The 21,341-nt window shown below is 40.3% G+C and overlaps 1 protein-coding gene across 1 annotated transcript in view; it reads left to right on the top strand.

Annotated features, from left to right (window-relative positions):
- Positions 1–2,691: 2,691 nt before the first annotated feature.
- Positions 2,692–21,341, top strand: part of MACO1 (macoilin 1) — a 57,031-nt gene continuing 38,381 nt past the window's right edge. Inside the window, exons 1-3 of the mRNA XM_084874947.1 lie at positions 2,692–3,032; positions 15,479–15,620; positions 17,289–17,415. Coding sequence (XP_084731073.1) covers positions 2,953–3,032; positions 15,479–15,620; positions 17,289–17,415 — 349 coding nt within the window. The 5' untranslated portion in view covers positions 2,692–2,952. The remainder of the gene's footprint in view (positions 3,033–15,478; positions 15,621–17,288; positions 17,416–21,341) is intronic.

Genomic DNA, 21,341 nt, shown 5'->3' with positions numbered 1-21,341 from the left:
AGAGAGGTCGACCCTTGCCAGGGCAAAACAAGATGCCGTGCACTTCCTGGAATTTTAAAAACTGTGCTGGAAGGCCACCTAATAGTCCACTATTTGTGAACAGTTAAGTTGGTATAGCCACTTGCTAGATTCTACAAACATCAGAAATATCTAGGAAGGGGGCATGATAACACTTAAAAATGCTTTTTATTAAATAAAGAACAGAATGCAAAATTGAGTATCTAGTATGATCACTATTCTGTTGAATAATAATAACATAATAGTAATATCACACATAGAGAAAATAGGGAAGGAAAGAAAAAATAGAAAATACTAACAGGACAGTGGGTTTGTTAAGGTGATGCGATGCATGGGTGTTTTTCCCCCCTCCAGTGACTTCTACACCTTCCATTTTCTTTAATGACATATGTTCTTTTTTTCTCTTAAACACACACACACACACACACACAAAAACCAAAAAACAAAAAACCGGTTTGGCTCAGTGGTAGAGCGTTGGTCTGCGGACTGAAAGGTCCCAGGTTCGGTTCCGGTCAGGGGCATGTACGTTGGTTGCGGGCACGTCCCCAGTAGGGGGTGTGCAAGAGGCAGCTGGTCGATGTTTCTCTCTCATCGACGTTTCTATCTCTCTCTCTTGCTCTCTGTAAAAAATCAATAAAATATATATTAAAACACACACACACACACACACACACACACCAACTTTGCTATTTTTTCTAGTAGTGATTTTGTCATACCTACGTTGCAGGAGAGTAATTGTTACTGGAAAGGGGACCTGACCCTGAAGGGGCCTAGGGTCAGTTGGTAGTGCGTGGGTTTTGCCTTGGTGCAGGAAAGTTTTTATAACACGAGTCCAGGGGATTTTGAGGGTGTGTTTATTAAAGCGGGGGACAGTGAAACATAGAAAAAGCAGCAGGAGAGACCTATTGGGGCTGCTTTGGTTCTCCAGAAACGTTATAGGAAAGAAATGAGCAGAGGTGCGGCTGCTTTAGCTCACTGGGAAGTCAGAGAAGATAGGATTTACTGGATGGCTGTAAACTGCTTGGCCATTTAACTGTCTCAGGGCCTTGGGGACAGGTTTGGGAATTGGCCCTGGGAGGAGCTATCACTGCCCATTGCTCCCCTGGTTTCAAGTCTCTGAGGACGTTTAGAGTTTACGAGATGCATGCCTATGGGGAAGGAGGGAAGGAAAGGAAAGGAAAGGAAAGGAAAAGGGAAGGCAAAGCTCCCAGGAGAGAGAATACACACTGGGGCCTTCTTTTTGAGGTTTTTAAAGGCTAGGAGTTTAGGGAAGGTCTTGGGGGAGGATCTCTATATAACATTTTTTTTTTTTTTTTACTTTAAAAATTGTATTAAAATTTTCTTTTGGTGGCTTTGGTTAATAAGATTATGTTTCGCCCTGGCTGGTTTTGCTCAGTGGATAGAGCATTGGCCTGTGGACTAAAGGGTCCTGGGTTTAATTCTGGTCAAGGGCACCTGCCTGGGTTGCAGGCTGGATCCCTAGTGGTGGGCGTGCAGGAGGCAGTTTATCAATGATTCTCTCTCATCATTGATGTTTTTTTCTCTCTCCCTCTTCCTTCCTCTCTCTGAAATCAATAAAAATATAAATTTTTAAAAAAGATTATGTTTCAAGTGTACAATTCTATAATACATCATCTGAATATTGCATTGTGTATTCACAATATCCATCAGGTTTATGCTGAGGGTGCCAAAAGATTTATTTCCTTAACTTCATCTGTCTTTGGTTGTGGTTGGCACAAATGGCACTCTTTGGATTTCTGCTATCTACCTCCCTGAGTAGAGTGGTTTACGCTATTTATCCTCCGGTTGGGGAAGAGAAGTGTAAGCCATTTACTCTTTTCATCTCCCGCCTAGTCACTCCTCGGTTCCTGGACGGGGCAGATACTCCTCCGACGCCCACGCTGGCTCTGTCCAGCAGAGGCGGCGCTCCCGGAGCCCGCCGCCCGGCCCGCCCTGCGGACGTGGAACCCGGGCTGCGCCGCCCCACGCGCACACCAACAGCCTCGCGCGACGTCGCGCGCACCCACGGCCCCGCCCCGTGACGTAACGTCAGGGGGCAGGACCGCAGTGGCCCCGCCCCACGCTTCTTCTTATTGGCCGCCGCGCTGTCATCACCTCGCGGGAAGCTGGCAGGGTATGTGCGTGTGTGCGTGTGTGCCTGTGTGTGGGGTTTGCTTTGTCATTTATACCCCCATCGCACACTGACGCGGCCGGCCTGGCCCCGCGGTCCAGGAGCCGCAGAAAAGGCCCCCGGCGCTGCCCCTGGAGCCTCCTGGCCGGGGAAGATGCTGCGAGCTCCTTACATAATGACGCGACTGACCGGAGCACATGTCAGTGCAGAACCCGCACATGCAGCAAACCCAGGCCTCCTTGCCGCTAGTGATAGCCTGGTGTGCTCTCGTATGGATTATACAGTGAAACGCACTCCATGTGATAATGAAGGACACAAGGCATAATATAAGGATGTTATATTTATAGGGCCTATTTATAAGCCTCTATTTAAATATTTTCTGATAGGCCCAGGCACTGGCCCAGACACCATAATGATTGGCGCATTTTTCTGTCCTTCAAAGAGGCGGGCTCTCGAGTTCGTTTAGGCTCAGTAGGCCCTCGGATTGGCCAGCAGCTACGTAGCGGCGCCTTCGATTGGCCCCAAGGGCCGTCCGTCGGAGCCGAGGAGGCGGGGCCGGTGGCTGGCTGGTGCTGGGGCGGGCGGGCCCCGGAATTGTCATTTCTTTGTTTCCGAAGGCGGAGGAGGCTCTGAACCCCCCTCCCTGGCCTCCCCCCCTCCCCCGGGTGCTGGCTCCGTGTCTGCGTGACCGGCCCCAGGGGTAGAGTCCAGGCCCGACGAGGGGCGGGCCGGCGGCGGCGGCGGCGGCGGCTGAGGTGAGAGACGGCGGCGGCGGCGGCAGCACCCGGCCCCCCAGCGGGAGGATGAAGCGGCGGAACGCCGACTGCAGTAAGCTCCGCCGCCCCCTCAAGCGGAACCGGATCACCGAGGGCATCTACGGCAGGTGAGCGGCCGCGTCCCGGCCCCCGGCGGCCTGGACCCCGAGGCTCCCGGCCGCCCCAGAGGGTCCCAGCCCCGTTATGTAACCCCGACTAGGCCGCACGCCCGCGCCGGGGGCTCTCCTGTGGAGCGCTGCCCCGGGGGCCCAGCCCGCCCGCCGGGGTCCGCCCCGGGGGCGCGGGGCGGGGCCGAGGGCCGCCGGCTCAGCTCGGCTGGGCTGGGAGGGAGCGGCGGGCGCGGGCCGACGGAGCCGCCGCGCCACCGTTGGAAGCGCCGGGCCCCCCCGGGGGGGAGGGGCGGCGGGCCCCCTCTCGGGCCCACGCCCCCCGCCTGCGTCGCACACCCGGGGGCCGCTCCGGGGGCCGGCTGGCCTCCGCCGGCCCAGCCCCGCTCTGCCTGGGGAGTCGCCGGCCTGAGCCCGGAGGCTCCAGGACCATAGGCGCTGGGGGGCAAGGCTGGCAAAGTTGGGAGCGGGCAGTGTCCCCGCGGCCCCGGGCAGACCGGGCAGGTGACCACAGCGCCCCATCTTTTCGCTGTCTACTTCTCTTATGGGACCTCAAACTTGGTACCGAGAGCTGAAGCCGATACCCCCAAATCATGCCCCGTGGCCCCACTCCAGACTCGGGAGGAGCCGATGATCATTTTGTCAACAAACGTTATTTTGACAATTACCAGTGGATGGTGATTTTCGAACCTTTCCAAATGGATTTTCTCCAAATTCGCATTTTTATTTATTTTTCCCTCCAAGAGAAAGGCAGTGTGCCTTTAAAGAGAAATTGAATTCCGTACTCTGGGGGTGAGGGGAGTGTGTGTGTTGGGGGGCGGGGAGGAGAACAGGTTCTTGGGGCAACTTAGGGACAATCACTGCTACCCCGAGCAGCATTTGTGTACGACTGCTCTTTTCTGCTTCTCAGGATGTCAATTCTCAACGGTACTTGCCTTGATAAAGAAATGATTTCAGTGGAGAAGTAATTAGTTTACAAAGGAGAATTCTCAGCACGTGGATACAGGTTAAATTGAGTCCTCATGGTGTCTTACAGGTTAGCGTATTTCTCTAAGCTGTGGGACTTCAAGAAATATGTGAGGTAGCCGAGGACATCCAGTTGTCTGAGCATAACTGTACACCTCGCACATGCTGCTGTTTACACCAACGGGGTGATTTCTTTTCCCAAGCAACCGACTGCTGTAAACATTGGGGGTTTTCTCTATTTCACGCTTAAAAGCATTAGGAAAGTCAAAGTAAAAAGTCCTTGAATATCTTCCTATGGAAGAGCCATAGATCATAGGAATAATTCATTCATTCAACAAATAGCTACACCATATGCTAGACCTCTTCTAGCCAGTCAGAAGACAGCATTGAGTAAAATAGACCCAAACCCATGCTGAATTAATCAAACCTGACCGTTTTAACTAGGACTGTAAAAGGGAAAAACTGGTTTTTGTTTTCCTATAGATTTAATGGATGGGCGAAAGGACTCTTCAAGTTAGTTACACACACTAGAATTCTTGAGAAACAAATGGCTTTTTTTCCCTGGCTATTGAAAAAGAGTTGGACAACTAAATATTAATACTGACTCAAGAATAGAAAAAGTATATGAAGCAGAGTTGGTAGACAAAGGACAACGGTAGCATTTTAATGGCTATTTACAGTAACGATGTACTTCCATTTATAGAGAGAAGATTGGGAATCCCCTGTTGTTTACATGTCTGCTACTGTATTTCAACTTCTCTTTGTATTTGAACAAATATACCCTGTTTAGTACCTGTCCCATTATAACCACTCAGTCAATGTCAATCAATGTGAAGAAGTGAATTCATTGTCTAGTGAAAATTATTTTACTGATGATCTTTTGTCATTTCCATTCTTACATTAAAGATTAATAGTAAATACCTAATGCAAGTGATTTAGAATTTCATATGTAAAATTTTAACTAACCAACAATGCTTCAGCTTTCAAATCTGTTTGCTTTCCTCCGTGTGGCATGAAGTCAACTGTTAATAAAGGACCTAAATATATTTTTGCATCATCTGTCAAATGAGTGTTTCATTATCTGTTTCTTGGTTTATATGACGGAGTATTGGACTGAAGAATAAGATCATAGGTGGTTTCCCCCCCAATTCTGTTTTTAAAAGAAGATTTAGAAAATTATAATCATTCTTGAAGCAAACAGATGGAGTGAGCTAGTTATAAATTGTGATGCTTGAGGATTTGTGAATATCAAATTTCTGTTGATCATCAAATTTAAGTCTATCCTAAATTGCTTTTCACACTATTGCCCATTTTGTTTCTCAACATCTGGCCAATTTTGGTCTTATTAAACAGAGAACTTGCTTTTTATTTTTATTTTTCTCTGAGACTCTGTTGACAGTTTTGACAACTATTGTCCACTGTGTCATAGCATAACCTTTCATGGATTTATATTTTCTTATGTTGTCAGTCTATACAACTTTCACAGCTTTTTCTCCAGTTCTCTCATCTTTCAAATGAGTTTTGAAGACTACAGGAGGTATATGCAGTTTGTGAAACTCCATAAATTCTGACATGCCATAGAAATATTACTTGACATGTTATCACATGTTTGGCTTATTCTTTAAAGAGGTAAAGAGGCAGGAAAGACTATAAAATTTGGTACAACTATAAACACCAGTCGAATAGTCAAAACAAGGGTCGGTTGCTGCTGGTCTTGAAAAAAATCCGGTTGCTGATCTGTTTTTAATCATGGGCTCCAGTCCAGCCACTGTGACTGAGGTGATTATCAAATGATAGCGTTATTGTCAGTATAATGGCTGTGATAGAATTTTTTTCAGGGGCAAGATAGACGGAAAATGGATTTTAGACATGATATTAATGTTAGCTACATTTAGATATATGCTCATTATTTGAAAATTGAAATGTTTAGAAATATGTTAGTCTAGTCAAGTTAATCAAGAATGAGAGAAAGGAAACAGGAATGGTGATCATTTTCTTTTGCATAATTAAGGGCTAAAATTTAGTATCATTAAAAAAAAAATCTGAGCCAACACAGAGCAAGAATTCAGTGCTCAATAAATATTGAGTGAGTGAATTGATAAATGAATATAAACTAATCCAACCCACTGATTGAAGAACCTGCATTGTTCAAGGAATTATGGGAGGCTACAGGATAAGACAGGCAGTTCTTTGTCTTCAAAGAGTTTGCAATCTAGTAGGTCATAGTAGTTCCTCTTAAATTTGTGCAGTGGTTTTGAGGTTCTAAAGAATTTTGAGTTCTGTCCAAATAAACATACTTGTGTTGACTTAAATTTTCGATTGCTGTTTCCATGGTTCACCTGATACATTAACAGCTTTATTTTGCCCCATGCTATTTTATGATGAAATAGATACTTAAGTGAGGGAATATTTTCTAACTCAAAGAGACAGATGTGAAAGTACTGTGGAAGTTATGAACACAAGTTATTAATAAGGGAAAGATGAATAATTCTAAACTATTGCATTGCAGAGGTCCTCGAGTTCTGTGGCAGTGGTTCTCTCCCTGAGTTTGCCTTCACACATGCACCAGACACTCCCCAGTCATATCTAATTCTGTGAAGTGACCCTCCAGGCCAAGTGGGGCTGGAGTGCTATGCAGAGTTTAAAAGCCTTAAAGGGGTTCTGGGTGACTCACCCACCTTTCACCTTGCCATACTCCTCACTCCTCTCTACCTGAAATCACTGACTTTATAATAGGAAGATGAGGAGATAAGGTGTGGTAAATAGAAGACAGAAGCAGAAACATTTATTTCAAGTCTCTACAGTGAAAATTGTTACCTAAGTAAATAAAATAAGAATTTTAAGTAAGTCATGTGTTTTAACTTCAGGAAACTACTTTATAGCTTTGTTACTGATGATTGAAGAAAGCACCTCTTCATTTGTGAATTTATGAATATATCCTGCCATTGTACTGGATTAGGTCTGCATGTAGCATGTTTCCTGTAGCTTAGGCAGTGCCATACTGTACCGGACTCTTAGATTTTTATAGCTTAGTGTCATAAAACCAGGACTGAGGACTTCCCTGGCATATATATCCTTTTCCCATCTTTGTTTCAGAGAAGAGTTTTCTGGCCTTTAACTTTTTAATTGGTCAATTTGCATCCTTCTGAGCTTCCTTTTTCAGACCCTTGTCTGAATGATCTGGTCTCTAGAGATTTCACTTGACTGTTTTTCCTGCCTCCTTAATGATGTTGCTTTGCCTAAGCCGAGTCTTAGAAGCCGAGTCTTAGACTCCTTTGGGCTGTGTTTATTAAAGCCACTGGAGGCTGGTATAACCTTTGGCTGCCTTGATTTTATATGTGTCCTGCAACTGAAACCCCAGATACCGGTGTTGCAATCTCACAGCCTAAAAGCATTTTGGTAACTTGGTAGGCTTAATGTCAACAGTGCGGGACCTGACGTAAAAGTGGTAAATTCGGTGTTATTTTAGAGAGGTGTTGGTACAATGGGGTAGGTACAATCAAGAAATTGAAATGTTTTCACCAACCTTTCCAGCGTGGTGTTTAGCCAAAACTTTTTGTTTGTTGCTTCTATAAAATACATTTTTAAAAATCTGCCACACTGGAATTTTGTACTTAATTTTTGTAGTGTACCATGTTATAAAAAGAAAAAGTACTTTCCTCCAACTTTCATTTATGATTCTTCTTTTCTGAGCACTCTTGGCAGTTTAGTTTCATTAGACGTTTTGAAAATTCCCTTTAAATTGCCACTACCATTTGATGCTGGGAAAAAGAGAGAACATGATCGATTTCAGATTTGCTTAAAAGCTTCCTGTTTTATCAGTGATATTCTTTTTTTCTTCATATTGAGTCCTTATGGCCTTTCTTGAACTCCATTGATGTTTCTATCTCTCCCCTCTCCCCTTCTGCTCTGAAATCAATATAAATATACTTTAAAACAAACAAACCCAAAGTATCAGCCAGTCCCTTATTACCCCGCCAGATTTCTCTATTAAAAAAAAAAAAAATCAATATAGCCCTGGCTGGTGTGGCTCAGTTGGTTGGAGCATCCTTTGGTACACCAAAAGATGGCAGGTTCGATTCCCCATCAGGGCACATTTCCAGGTTGTGGGTTCAATATCCAGTCAGGGCACATGCAGGAGGCAGCCCATCAATGTTTCTCTTTCACATCAATGTCTATTTGTCTGCCCCTCCCTCCCTCCCTCCCTCCTTCCCTCCCTTCCTCTCTCCCTCCCTCCCTCTGTCTAAAAATAAATAAATAAAATAAGAATCAAATAGATATGACAACAATGCAAAGTGTGATCCTGGACTAGGATCTGTCTATCTGTCTACCTTCCTATCTACCTATCACTATAAAGGACATTAGTGAGATAATTACTGAAATTTGAATAAAGTCTATAAATCACAAGTAATACTATAGTAATGTTAATTTCCTGATATTGATAATTGTGCTGTGATTATATGAGACTGTCCCTGTTTTCAAGAAATCTAGGAGTAAAAGGGCATTATGTCTAATTATTTTTAAATAGTTTAGGAAAAAATAATATGTGTTTTATATAGGGAGATATATAGGGAGATAATAATAATAACAGAAAGTTGGTAAAATGTTTTTATCATTTGTGAAATCTGGGTGAAAGATATATGGGAATTCTGTGTACTATTTACGCAATTTTCTCTAAGTCTAAAATTATTTCAGAATGAATAGTTAAAAAAATAAAAGTAATACGTTTGTTACAAAAAAATTAAAGCAGCTCTGGCCAGGTAGTTCAGTTGGTTAGAGGGTCCTCTCATATGCCAAGGTTGTGAGTTTGATTTCCAGTCATGGCACATACAAGAAGCAACCAATGAATGCACACATAAGTGAAAGAGCAAATCTCTTTCTCTCTCTCTCTCTCTCTCTCTCTCTCTCCCTACCTCCCTCCCTCTCTCCCTCCCTCCTCTCTCCCATTCCCTCTAATTCTCTCCCTCCCTCTTCCCCTGTCTCTAAAAGCAACAACAACAAAAACTTTTTTTAAATTAGAGCGATATGATAATATTAGTGTATATGTCTAATGTAAGAACCTTAGTACTCCTGCTCTGGGATGTCCACTGTTATCTAATTTATAAGATAGTTTCTTTTTTTTTTCTTTTCTTTTTTTTTCTTTCTATAAAGCAAACGTATTTCTTAACAGAAATAGGGTCTATTTCACATAAAATTTCTTGGCATTTCTCCTCATTTACTCTCTTGCCTGTTTCTTTACCTACACATTTATATTTCTAGCAGCAATATAGCATTTCATATAGAATTCACTCTATTCTCTATGGTTTTCTAACTCCCATTTCTGTGCTCTTTCAGTAGTGCCCTTCAGCCTATGAGGCCCTGTTTCTCAGGCTTCTTTCCTATAAAATGGTAATAGCTACCCTTTCCATTTCGCAGTTGTAAGGATAAAATGAGATAATTAATATAAAAGCATTTGGAAAAGTTACAAGTGTAATATAAGTGAAGGTGTGGCCGGGTATTGATGTTGTGAAGCATATCACTTAATTTACTTATGAAATGAGTTTCTAATGTTTATACAACATTAACATAGTTTTTTAGAGCCTGTGTGTTATTTCTCTGCATGTTTTATTTCTCTCTCCATCCCAAACCCCATGGAGTTCACACTGTTGAAAGTATTTTTGAAGCAGAAATTCTCCAGTTGCATTAGGTTATAATACCTGTCCTTGATATCTCTGTAGTCTACATGATCTTTTATAAAAGTACTATACCACACAATTCTTAAAACCTCTTACAGTGATCCATTCTAGGTGCATTTTTCTTTTTAAATCGGACATATTTCACACTGATAGATTTGTCGTCATATACATTGGATGTATATGTATGAGTTTGTGTGTATGCTTGTGTAAATGTGTAATTGACTCTAGAAAGGTTCTCTTTGCAGTCTGCGGAGGCTTAAAATAGAAAAGAGAAATATGGAATAGCTTAGGTCTTCTCAGGCTGCTTCCCTTTTCTGGATTTACATAAGTATGTGGTTGCAGAATGCAGCACCAGTTTTGGTCCAATTCATCTGGAGGCTCAGACACAACTTTCTGCGCTACACCATTGTCCTGTATTAGAAATTAAGACAAAAAATGTAAAAACAATTAGTAGTTTATATAAAAATAACAATAACAAATCCGTGAGAAGAGTAATGATGTTTTACATTTTTGCAGATTTTTTTCACGTCAGGCATAATAGAAGACACTTTGAGAACCCCTCGTGTAGTCAGAGCCAGGGGCAGGCAGGCCGGCTGGAGAGAGAGTTTGGAATCCAGAACAAGGCTGATGACATTCATTTCTGCCTGAAGAAGAAGAATCAGAACGGATTGGTAGCAGGTGCCTGGTAATCCTTCAGGCAGAAGCTGTATTTGTTATCTTTGTTCATGTTGCTTTGTTAGGCACCCTTCCCAGTCACCTGTGCATCATCCCTCCCTCTACCTTCATTGTAAGTGTACGTTGAGAAAAGCCCTACAGGCAGTCCTAAACACTCTTATGCGTTGCAGATCAGTTCAACAAATATTTGTTAAGCTCTTGCAGTGTGCATGGTGCTGTGCTGGGCACTGAGGATGAAGCAGCTCCTCTGTTCTTGTGGACTTCACATTTAAACTGTTACTGACACAGAATATTATTTAATTATAACTGATTAAATATTCTTACGGCACAGCATGTGATGTGAGCATATAATCGGGGAACTAGTTTTGCTTTGGGGTCAGGGAGGGCTTTGCTGAAGAAGTGATGTTCCCGTGTGTGCTGAAGGATGCGTAGAAGTGAAAGTGCACCTCGTGTAACTTAAATTGTATTTAGGTAGGGACTTTTTTTGTGACTTAGAAAGAAATGTAGAAAAATGGAAGCTTTAACCCTGAACAAGTTGAATGTTCCCAGTTAAGGGAAGTACAACTAACAGTTTGGAGATAAGTACTGATTATCTGAGCAGATCATTGTCTTCCTTTTGAGACATTGCGGATGTCAGTGGCAGTTCCATGACAGGCGATTGAACCAGCAGCCTTGGTGTGTCAGGACGACATTCTAATCAACGGAGCTCCCTGGCCAGGGCCTCCGATTTTAATGTATGCACAAATGGCCCAGGGAATCTGGTTCAAATACAGGCTTAGATGAAAAAGACCCGGGGTAGGCCCTGAAATACCGCTTTTCTTAAAAGCTCATACGTGATGCTGGTGCTGCTGCTGTTCACGGACCACGCTTTGAGTAGCAAGACTATATTTCCACATTGTAAGACTTACACAGGAATACCAGCTGAATGAGAGGCTGGATGAATATTCTAGAGGCGATGCCCAATAGGGAGAGGTATTTGATAACAGAAGACAAAACAGTTTGGTGTAGCAAGTTATCTTGCTACCACAGAAAGCTAAAAGCAATTCACAGTTACTATTACAGAGGACAGGAAAGCTAGGGATTGAGATAAATGTCCACTTCACAGCCAGTGAAATATTCCACAGAGTCATTTCTGTCGAGAGGAGCGAGTGAACTAAATGGCCATTAGTCTGCCTAGGGAAAAGGTCAGGTACTGAGGATTGATGGCCACCCCGTGGTCATTATGTGGACTCTAAAAATGATCTGTGACAAGCAACGAAAGATACGAGAGAGGAAGGTGCACTTGACTTTGAAAAAGAACATTTAATACTACTTTTTGTTATTCATAGATGATTAATCCATAAATGGAGGGTACTGCTACATAGATTTAGGTTAAAAAATGTTGCAAATGGCAAAGATAGAAATAAAATGGGAAAGGGGGGAATCTTATAGTTAATACCAGTTCGAAAGAATCACCTCCATTAAGCCTATTAATTGCACGTGTCTCTTTTTTATTTCACTGGCACCCAAAATAGAAGCTTATAAGACCGTCAAAAGACATCACTGGTCTGCCCTTCTTTCATATGTTATTATGGAAAATATCTTTTTGTTATAGTTATGCTTTTAAATTTTTATAAGGTGTTTTATAGTTCTTAGTAAATTTATTTGGATCAGAAAATTAAAGTAACATCAAGTTAGCTTGTTATATTATGAACTGTATGTATAAAATATTTTCTATTTAATCATATTTTCTTCGTGGTTTATTTTTCTAAGAATATGTCTAGTTCGTCTAGGTTGTCCAGTTTGTTGGAGTAGAGTTGTTCATAGTATTTTTTTTACAATCCTTTGTGGGATCTGTTGTTACTTCACCTCTTTCATATCTGATTTTGTTTATTTGGGTCCTCTCTCTTTGTTTCTTGGTGAGCCTGGCTAGAGGTTCATCAATCTCGTTTATCCTTTCAAAGAACCAGCTCTTGGTTTTATTGATCTTTTGTATTTTTTTTTTTTTTTTTGTCTCTATGTCATTTATTTCCGCTCTGATCTTGTTGCTCTGTTTGTAATTCTTTAAGTTGTAGAGTTAGATAATTTATTACTGTTTTTTCGAGGTAGGTCTATAGAGCCATGAACTTCCCTCTCAGGACTGCTTTCACTGTGTCTCATAGATTTTGGTTCTTCATGATTTAAGATAAATATTTAAGTTATAATGACTTGAAACCCTGTCTACTTTTCTCACCCTTTAGAATGTCATGTCTTTGGATTTGGCAAAATTATATGACCTTCAGTGCATTTAAAGAAAGGAATTAGGGGTTCTACAGTGATAAGCAGTCATTTTAGGCTACTTGTCTTTTAACTTTTGTATATTAACTTATGGAAGGATAATAGACATCATTTACTAATAAAGAGGACTAAGAGAATACTAAATCAGGCAACTGTCATAAACTTTTTAAACCCCTCTAGGACTGAATTCGTAGACTTCAAGATTCATTCTAGAATAAAATCCACTTTGTTAATTAGATTGCTTCTTGATTTTTAGACGCAGGCCCACCTAAAAGGGGAGACTGAGAAAAGCTGAGGGTATGGCATATGTTTGTAAAAAATCAACTTTCCTTCTAAACTGACTCAGTAAGAACTGGGTGTCAAGGAACATCAAAGGTATGGGAGTCTTTGTTTGAAAAGAGATGAAATGTGTAAAAGGGGAGCCCCTTGAAGTTACTGAACTGAAAAAGAGTAGTCACTGTCACAGAGATGATCATTTTTGTGTTGCCTTAGGATGAAATGATTGAGTATTTTAAGTGTTCAATAGGCTGCCATTCTATGGATAATGCTATCGTGGCACGGAATGTTGCCTGTGAGACTGGGTTCCTGCCATGCCTGGGAGCATGTGGGGCAGGAACAGTTGGTAGTGCTCTCCCTTTCCCACCTGGAAAATATAAGACTAGAGACAGGAGGAGCTACAGCTACATTCCAAAGGCAGCCCCATGGAAAAAATGATTCATCAGAGAAGTAACTACATTTCCATGCTATTTTTCTAAATATGTTTTTATTGATTTTCTTAAGAGAGAGGAAGGAAGAGAGATAGAAATATTGATGAGAGAGAAACATCAATCAGCTGCCTCCTGCACGTGCCCAAACCCATTCATGAGCCCTGACTGGGAATCGAACTGCTGACCTCTTGTTTCATGGGTCGGTGCTCAACCACGGAGACACGCCATCCAGGCAATTTCCATGCTATTTCTTAAATGCCTTCGCAACATGGATGAACAGCTATTATTTCTTCTTTAAAACTTAGAAACAAGAAAAAAAAAAAAAGCCTTTCGATTTTATGCCAAGTAGCTTGGCAATCTAGTGGCAAGCTATTTGTGCTCCTGAATGCTTGCATGATTCAGTTGTTCCTTCTAATAAAATAAGCCTTGCTTTCCCCTGGATCAGTGTTGGGGTTTAACGGGTGAGAGTGAAGGCCCTGTTCTCATCTGGCTAACGTGACTCTAGTGAAATGAAACTAAAAGGCTGGGTTTAGGATTCAAGCCTGTGTCCTGCTGGTTTACCTTGGGTTCCTCTATTCTACAGTAAACCTCTTAGTTGAAACTTATTTGCTGTCAAGCCCAAAGAATTCTACCAAGGATTAATATTAGAAATTGACCCTAGTTGCAAATTATGGATATCATTATGGTACTGTATTATTGAGGGTCGTATGTGTCTGTTCTTGACATCTTTCCCTGGATAGCTTCAGAGGGCACAGAAAGAGTCCTTAGTGGTGGATCCTGTTTTTGTTGTTTTCTCCAGAGGTATATACTTTTCTTTGTATATTACTTTAGTTCAAAATTATCTCGTAAAAGTCTTGATTTTTGTTGTTACTGGCATATATTCAAACAGCTCATTTAATCACGGCATTATTGGAATATTTGTATTGCAAAACACCATGCAAAGTGAATTTTATCTCCAATCAGTATATTTTTGAAAACCTTTTTAAAAAATCCTCACCCAAAGATAACGTTTTATTGATTTTTAGAAAGAAAGGAAGGGGAAGGGAGGGGAGAGAGAGATGCAGGGAGGGAGGGAGGGAGAGAGCACTCTGAGAAAAACATCCGTTGGCTGCCTTCTGTACCTGTCCGAACCAGGGATTGAACCTGAAATCTACGTATGTGCCCTGATTGGGAACTGAACCTGCAGCTTTTTGGTGTATGGACTGATGATCCAATCAACCCAGCCAGGGCTAGGAAACCTTTTATTATTATTATTATTATTATTATTATTATTATTATTATTTTTATACCTCAATTTAACCTGCCCTAGAATTAGGTTAAGGACCTAGAATTAGGGGTTTATTGATGGGTAGAATTTGAAGACTTCTGTTACCTATTATACAGTTAATGAACTGGAAGTTTGGACATGAAAAATATATTTTTTTAATCCATGCCCTTACCTTGTTTTGAGTTCTGTGGTGGTTAGATATGTGTTCCTACTGGCTTATCAGAGTATGTTTCTGTTTAACGTAAGTCCTAAGGGAACTGGGAGCAGACATTTACAGAGCAAGGCCGGACACTTTAGGGTTTTTTCTTTATGCTTTTTTGTGCCCTCACAGCCCTTAGTGTTGACATCTGCTCCCTAAGTTGGTTTCTGGCTCTTTTGGGAAGTCATTTGTTTTTTTATTTGGTTAATGCAGATGAAAACTACATAGAGAGGTAAAAGGAGAAATGGGGGCGGGGGGGACGACACAATTCTTCAAGCATGTAGGGATGTGCATAAAAATTTCAGAGACTTCATCCAGGTGTAAAGAGGTAGGAAAACAGCAAATTTGAAGCCTTTCAACTGTGACGTTTTCTTCTCATGAAGAACAGCTTGAAAGCTGTGATTTTGAGAGTGTTTCAATGTTTGAAGTCAGACAGCACATTTAAAAATAATGGTGAAATTTAATTTTTCCCCACTTTAAATGGAATTAAGCATAATTTGATCATCATCTTATTTTGATAGTTGTGGGTCCCCGAATGAATACCAGAGCTTTGAAATTTTAGATGGCCCACGGCATCATCTCCATTGTTTTCATGGTATATGAAGATCTTTTTTGTCTCTTTTAAGCAAAACAGTGCATTTTTCTCTTTCTAGTTCTTCACAAATGACCTTGAATTAATTGTTGATTTTTATATTTTGCAGTACATTTTTATACCTGAAGTTTCTGGTAGTGTGGGCACTTGTCCTCCTGGCAGATTTTGTCCTGGAGTTCAGATTTGAATACCTGTGGCCGTTCTGGCTTTTCATCAGAAGCGTCTATGATTCCTTCAGATACCAGGGACTGGTATGTTAATTATCACATGTTTTTCAAGTGTAATGAGTTTAATACCTTCCAAGAAAATAACTGATAATGAAACTGTTTAAGGTGGATTTTATTAGTAATACTTAGGGGACTGTATTGAGCTAACTAGGGTCTGTGAACTGACTCTATGGCTATTTTGTCTAAATCTATTGATCAAGTCATAATCCCTCCTCCTCTCTCATGGCAGGGAAAAGGGGAGGGCAGGAGGACTCCCGGGCGGAGACAGAGCAGTGGAGGAAGAATGGTTTCCCTATTTTACTCTAAAATGTTTCTGGAGCCCCTGCCACTGTGTTCCTGATTGGCTTGGAGCTAGAGCAGCGCTTCCCAAACCTTATGGTTTCAGAACCTGTTTACATTCTTAGAAATTAATGCCAAGACTGGTTTGGCTCAATGGATAGAGCGTCGGCTTGGGGACTGAAGGGTCCCGGGTTCGATTCCGGTCAAGGGCATGTACCTTGGTTGCGGGCATATTCCCAGTAGGGGGTGTGCAAGAGGCAGCTGATCAATGACTCTCTCTCATTGATGTTTCTCTCTCCCTTCCTCTCTGTACAAAATCAATAAAATATATTTAAAAAAAAAAAAAAAAAAAAGAAATTACTGAGGACTCCAAAGAGCTTTTATTTATGAGGGTTACATCAATCCATATTTACTATATTAGAAATTAAAACAAAAACTTAAATATTTATTAATTCACTTAAAAAAATAACAGACTTATTACCTGTCAATACAAATGACATTTTTAAATGAAAAAATAAATATATTTCCAAAACAAAAAAAAAAAGGAAGATTGACTACAGTTTTGCAAATTTATATGATGTCTGTCTTAATGGAAGACAGCTGGATTTTCATTTTCATTTGCTTCTGAACTCAGTTGATTGCAATATCACATATCATGTAGCTTCTGGAAAATGCCATCGTACTCTTGAGAGAATGATTGTGGAAAAGACAGATAACATCTTAGTGTTATTATGAAAACAGTTTTGACCTGGAAGACTTGCTGAAAGGATCTCAAAGACCCCCTGAGGTCCCCAGACCATGTGTTGAGAGTTGCTGGTTTAGAAAAGGGCACAGGTCTTTAGTTCTGTTGTGTACCAGAGTCACATTTACACTTGTAACTCCTTCTACCTGGGCATGGTGCTTTGGTCAGAGCAAATCCATATCTTGAAAAGATGGTTTTGAGCTCATGTCCCATTGGTAACAAGCAGAGATGTGTCCCGAGGAAAGCTGCACAATTAAAATCACTAACATCAGCATAATTCTTATTACTTAGTTTGGTTCATATGTGCTCCAGGAGCCTACCCTTTAAGAATGAGGCTCTCTAGGAATGTGTTGTAAGGAGAGAGGAGACTTTTCTGTGTTAAAATGCTAGTTCTTTTAGTATCCTACCTATGGAGTCCAAGTGAACTCACTGGAACCAACCTCAGTTTGTTCTAGTCCAGTTCTTCATGATTTGAAGCCATAAACAAGATTACTCTTTAACACTACTTTTTATATGGTTGATTTTAAATGTTTAATATTTCCTGTTATAACTTGCTCTGTAGTTATTGCATGGCAGTTTCAGAGATTTTGTCCAACATACTTTTAATAATCTCTGTTTGAAAATAACAGTTCTAAGTGGTGTTTCTTATTTTGTTTTGTTTTTCCCTTTAGGCCTTCTCAGTGTTTTTTGTTTGTGTAGCATTCACGTCAAATATCATATGTCTGCTGTTCATCCCCATACAATGGCTTTTTTTTGCTGCTAGCACATATGTATGGGTTCAGTACGTATGGCACACAGGTAAGTGTTAATGGTTTCTTAGATGGACAAAAATCTTAGATTCAGACTTTTTAAATGTGGTGATTAATCTTTAAAATAAATTATTTAGAGTACAGTTTAATGTAGACATTTTAAAATTGTCTTTTCCTAATAGATTATAATATACCTTTAAAGTATTTTATTTTTTCATTATTAAATCAAAAGTTTAAACCTTTATGACTTGATATCTTGATTGTTATTGCTCTCGTCACCATTTTGTTGTTATTTTGTTAATCCTCACCTTAGGATATTTTTCCATTGATTTTTCAGAGAGAGTAGAAGGGTGAGGGAGAGACAGGAAGAAAGAGACATCGATTGGCTGCCTCCCACAGGCGCCCCAACCAGTGCTGGGGCTTGAGCCTGCAACCAAGGCATGCGCCCTTGACTAGAATTGAACCTGGACCCATCAGTCTGAGGGCCAACGTTCTATCCACTGAGCCAAATTGGTCAGGGCTCTCATCATCATTTTTTTAAGAAGTTGAAGTGATTTCTATTTAGGTAGACTTGAAGACAGCTATGTGCCAAATAGGAAAAATGTTCTGGGAGTTTCAGCATTGAAAGGAAGTCAGAGGTCATTTAGTTGAAGCCTTATTTGGTATAGCATTCCTCACACATGGTATTTAGTCTCTGCTTGAAAGCCTATAGTGACAAGGCACTTACTAGTACTGCTGTTGTTTTTGGGCATCTGTAATAGAAAGTTCCTTCTCAAACTGAGCCAGAATTTTCTTCCTTATACTTTTGACCTAGTACGTCTTAACTGTTTTTGGACTTACTGATATAACATAGAGGATATAAAAAGGCTTTCTCCAGGAAAAACATATGGGACATATAAAACTTTTCCTTAAAATTTTAGGGGAGCTGCAGCTCATCTACTCAAGGCCAAATATTGGACCTCCTTGCATTAGAGCCGCACTGAATAAGTGTAATCTCCATCCATATTCATATATCTTTATTTTTTTAAATAAATCTTTATTGTTCAGATTATTATAATTTTTCTCCTTCCCTTATTAATATATCTTTAGAGAGTTAAAGACACTGTCATATTCTCTCAAGTCTTCTTTTCTGGAGGTAAAACATCTCTGGTTTCATCAGCTTTCTGATGTGTGTTATTTTAAACACTTTATCACCCTAATTTCCCTAGTTCTTAGTGTTTTGTTTTGTTTTTTAAGAATACTTATCTGCCGAAACCGGTTTGGCTCAGTGGATAGAGCGTCGGTCTGCGGACTGAAAGGTCCCAGGTTCGATTCCGGTCAAGGGCATGTACATTGGTTGCGGGCACATCCCCGGTAGGGGGTGTGCAAGAGGCAGCTGATTGATGATTCTCTCTCATCGATGTTTCTAGCTCTCTATCCCTCTCCCTTCCTCTCTGTAAAAAATCAATAAAATATATTAAAAAAAAAAAGAATACTTATCTTTTTAAAAAAAATGTTTTTATTGATTTCAGAGAGAAGAAGGGAGACGGAGAGGGATAGAAACATAAGTGATGAGAGAGAATCATTCATCCGCTGCCTCCTGCACGTCCCACACTGGGGATCAAGCCTGCTACTAGGGCATGTGCCATAACAGGGATCAAACCATGACCTCCTACTTCATGGGTTGACACCCAATCACTGAGCCACACCAGTGAGGCCTTAGTAGTTCTTGCAACCAAAATTTATTGTTTCAGGTATGTTCTGACTTGAAGTTAACACAGTCACCTCCTTTCTTCTTACTGCTATTTCAAATTAAGATGAAATGAGATGTTTTGACAGTTCCAATCCACTGTCAAAGACTGAACACCAGATGCATAGGGATGTGATCATTTAACTTGTCTGCAAAGCTGTCTGAAACTTGATTCTTAGGACCAGCTGCCCCCTGTAGGATTTTGACCACTTAGGGAGCACCAGCTAATAAAAGCTCTCTGGAGCATCAGCCATCCTCTCCTCTAAGTTGCTAAGAGAGTGGTGTTGGCCCACGTAGAAGACGCAGTCCAGCTCCATTATTTAAAGTCTCCATCATGAGCAGGGTTTTCTCCATCTCCGTCTTCACCACTCTTTCATATATGACTTGATTAATAAGCTAGCATGATGGTTTCTGAGTGTGCTTTCCTCTAATTAAAGATATTTTCCTACACTCCATTGTTTACTTGTATTTCCTTGTCTTGGGCCTGTTTCGAGTGGGTTACCATTTACAGTAGTCACTGTCTCTAGGTCTCAGTTTATTCTTTGTCATATGAAAGTGGAGTAATCTAGATAATATTTAAGGGAGCCTTCCAGCTCAGATAATCTGTGACTCTGATGAACTATAATGATTTCCTAAATTACTTTAATAATGTCTCAGTAGTTGAGAAAAAACTACTCATATAACTATTAATAGAACCTACTGGGAACGAGTTTGGTGGGTGACCCACAGGGCAGCAATGAAGCTAATGTCATAAGTGATACTCATTAGCCCCAGGCTCAGAAATGTATGTTGGATTACCTAAGCTGCTAAGTATGCTTTAATTAGGAATGATTTGAGCTCAAACAAACAAACAAAACAACTTTGTGTTACTATTGGGCCTGACATCTATGAGTGCAGTTTATATAAGTTGGGATTAATTTTTTTTCCAGTTGTTAAAATTTAAAAGTCTTTCTTAAAAATATTAGGAATGGTTGATAAAATTATATATTGCTACAAAAGAATATTATTTTATAAACCTTTTCCCTTGCTGTTAAGAGTGGGAAATAGATATAAAATTGTATGTACAACATGACTGATGTTCAAAAATATTTTTAACATTTTATTATTTGATAGGTTTAGAAATACAGATATTTTGTCCAAAATTTTTTTCTGTGATGTGTTATATTTATGATAACCTTAGAAATCAATATAGAGAGTAGGGAATATAATCTTTAATGTGTTTTTATTGATTTCAGAGAGAGGAAGGGAGAGGGAGAGAGGGATAAAACATCGGTGAAAGAAAAACATCAATTGGCTGCCTCCTACACACCCCTACTGGATATTGAGCTCACAATCAGAGCATGTGTCCTGTGAATTGAACCAGCAACCTCCTGGTGCATGGACGATGCTCAGCCAGCCAACCGAGCCACTCTGGCCAGTTGGAAATAGAAATTATTTTGAAACTAATTTGAAGATGCATTATCCTAAAGGTTGCTATCTATCATCCTATATTGTAAAAATACCCTTTTTTTTTTTGTATAATCTATAAAAATGATTGACTGTTACCTTCACAGAGGTTGGAGTGCTTTCCTTCTTTATGCACTAGGCCTAAGGGAACTTAGGTTTATTCTCCTTAGAAGCAGAGTTAGTATTATCTCTGTAAACTTGGACCAATTTGTATAATCTCTGGGCCTCACTTTACTCTTCAGTAAAATAAGGAAGTAGGGCTAAATGACATTCTTTCTAGTTCCAAAATTGTATGATTTGTTTGTTTGTTTGTTTGTTTCATCCCAAAGATCCTTAGCAAAAAGCATTTGGTCACTGATTTTTCTCCCCTAGTCTCTCTTCTGTAACTTGCTTGCCTTATACAGTCTCAAAGGAGCTCTTTCCACAGTTATTGGACCTCATGCCTATGTAGTCCATCTTTATAAAATACCCATTATTAGTCACATCCTGACAAAGATGGACCTTGCTGCAGATTTTGATTCTAAAACAAATGAAAATTATTTCTTATTTGCAACTTACTTATTCTGTTGCAAGCTGCTTTTTTATTCCTTGGAAATTGTTTTTAATTACAAAGGGAATATGAGCTTGTAGTTAAGAAAAAAAATTTTTTTAATAGTACTTCAATATCAGAAAAGTTACTTTGCGCTGTAGCTCATTTGTACTTTATTTATTTATTTTTTTTACATATTTCATATTAGTACAGATTTTCATTCTTTTGAAAACTACATCATGTTCTATTATGTAAGTTAACCAAAATTAAA

The sequence above is a fragment of the Pipistrellus hanaki genome (assembly GCF_964339955.1).
Source record: "Pipistrellus hanaki genome assembly, chromosome: 2".
In the NCBI taxonomy this organism is placed as follows: domain Eukaryota; kingdom Metazoa; phylum Chordata; class Mammalia; order Chiroptera; family Vespertilionidae; genus Pipistrellus; species Pipistrellus hanaki.
This window is presented reverse-complemented; position numbering and strand designations above follow the sequence as displayed.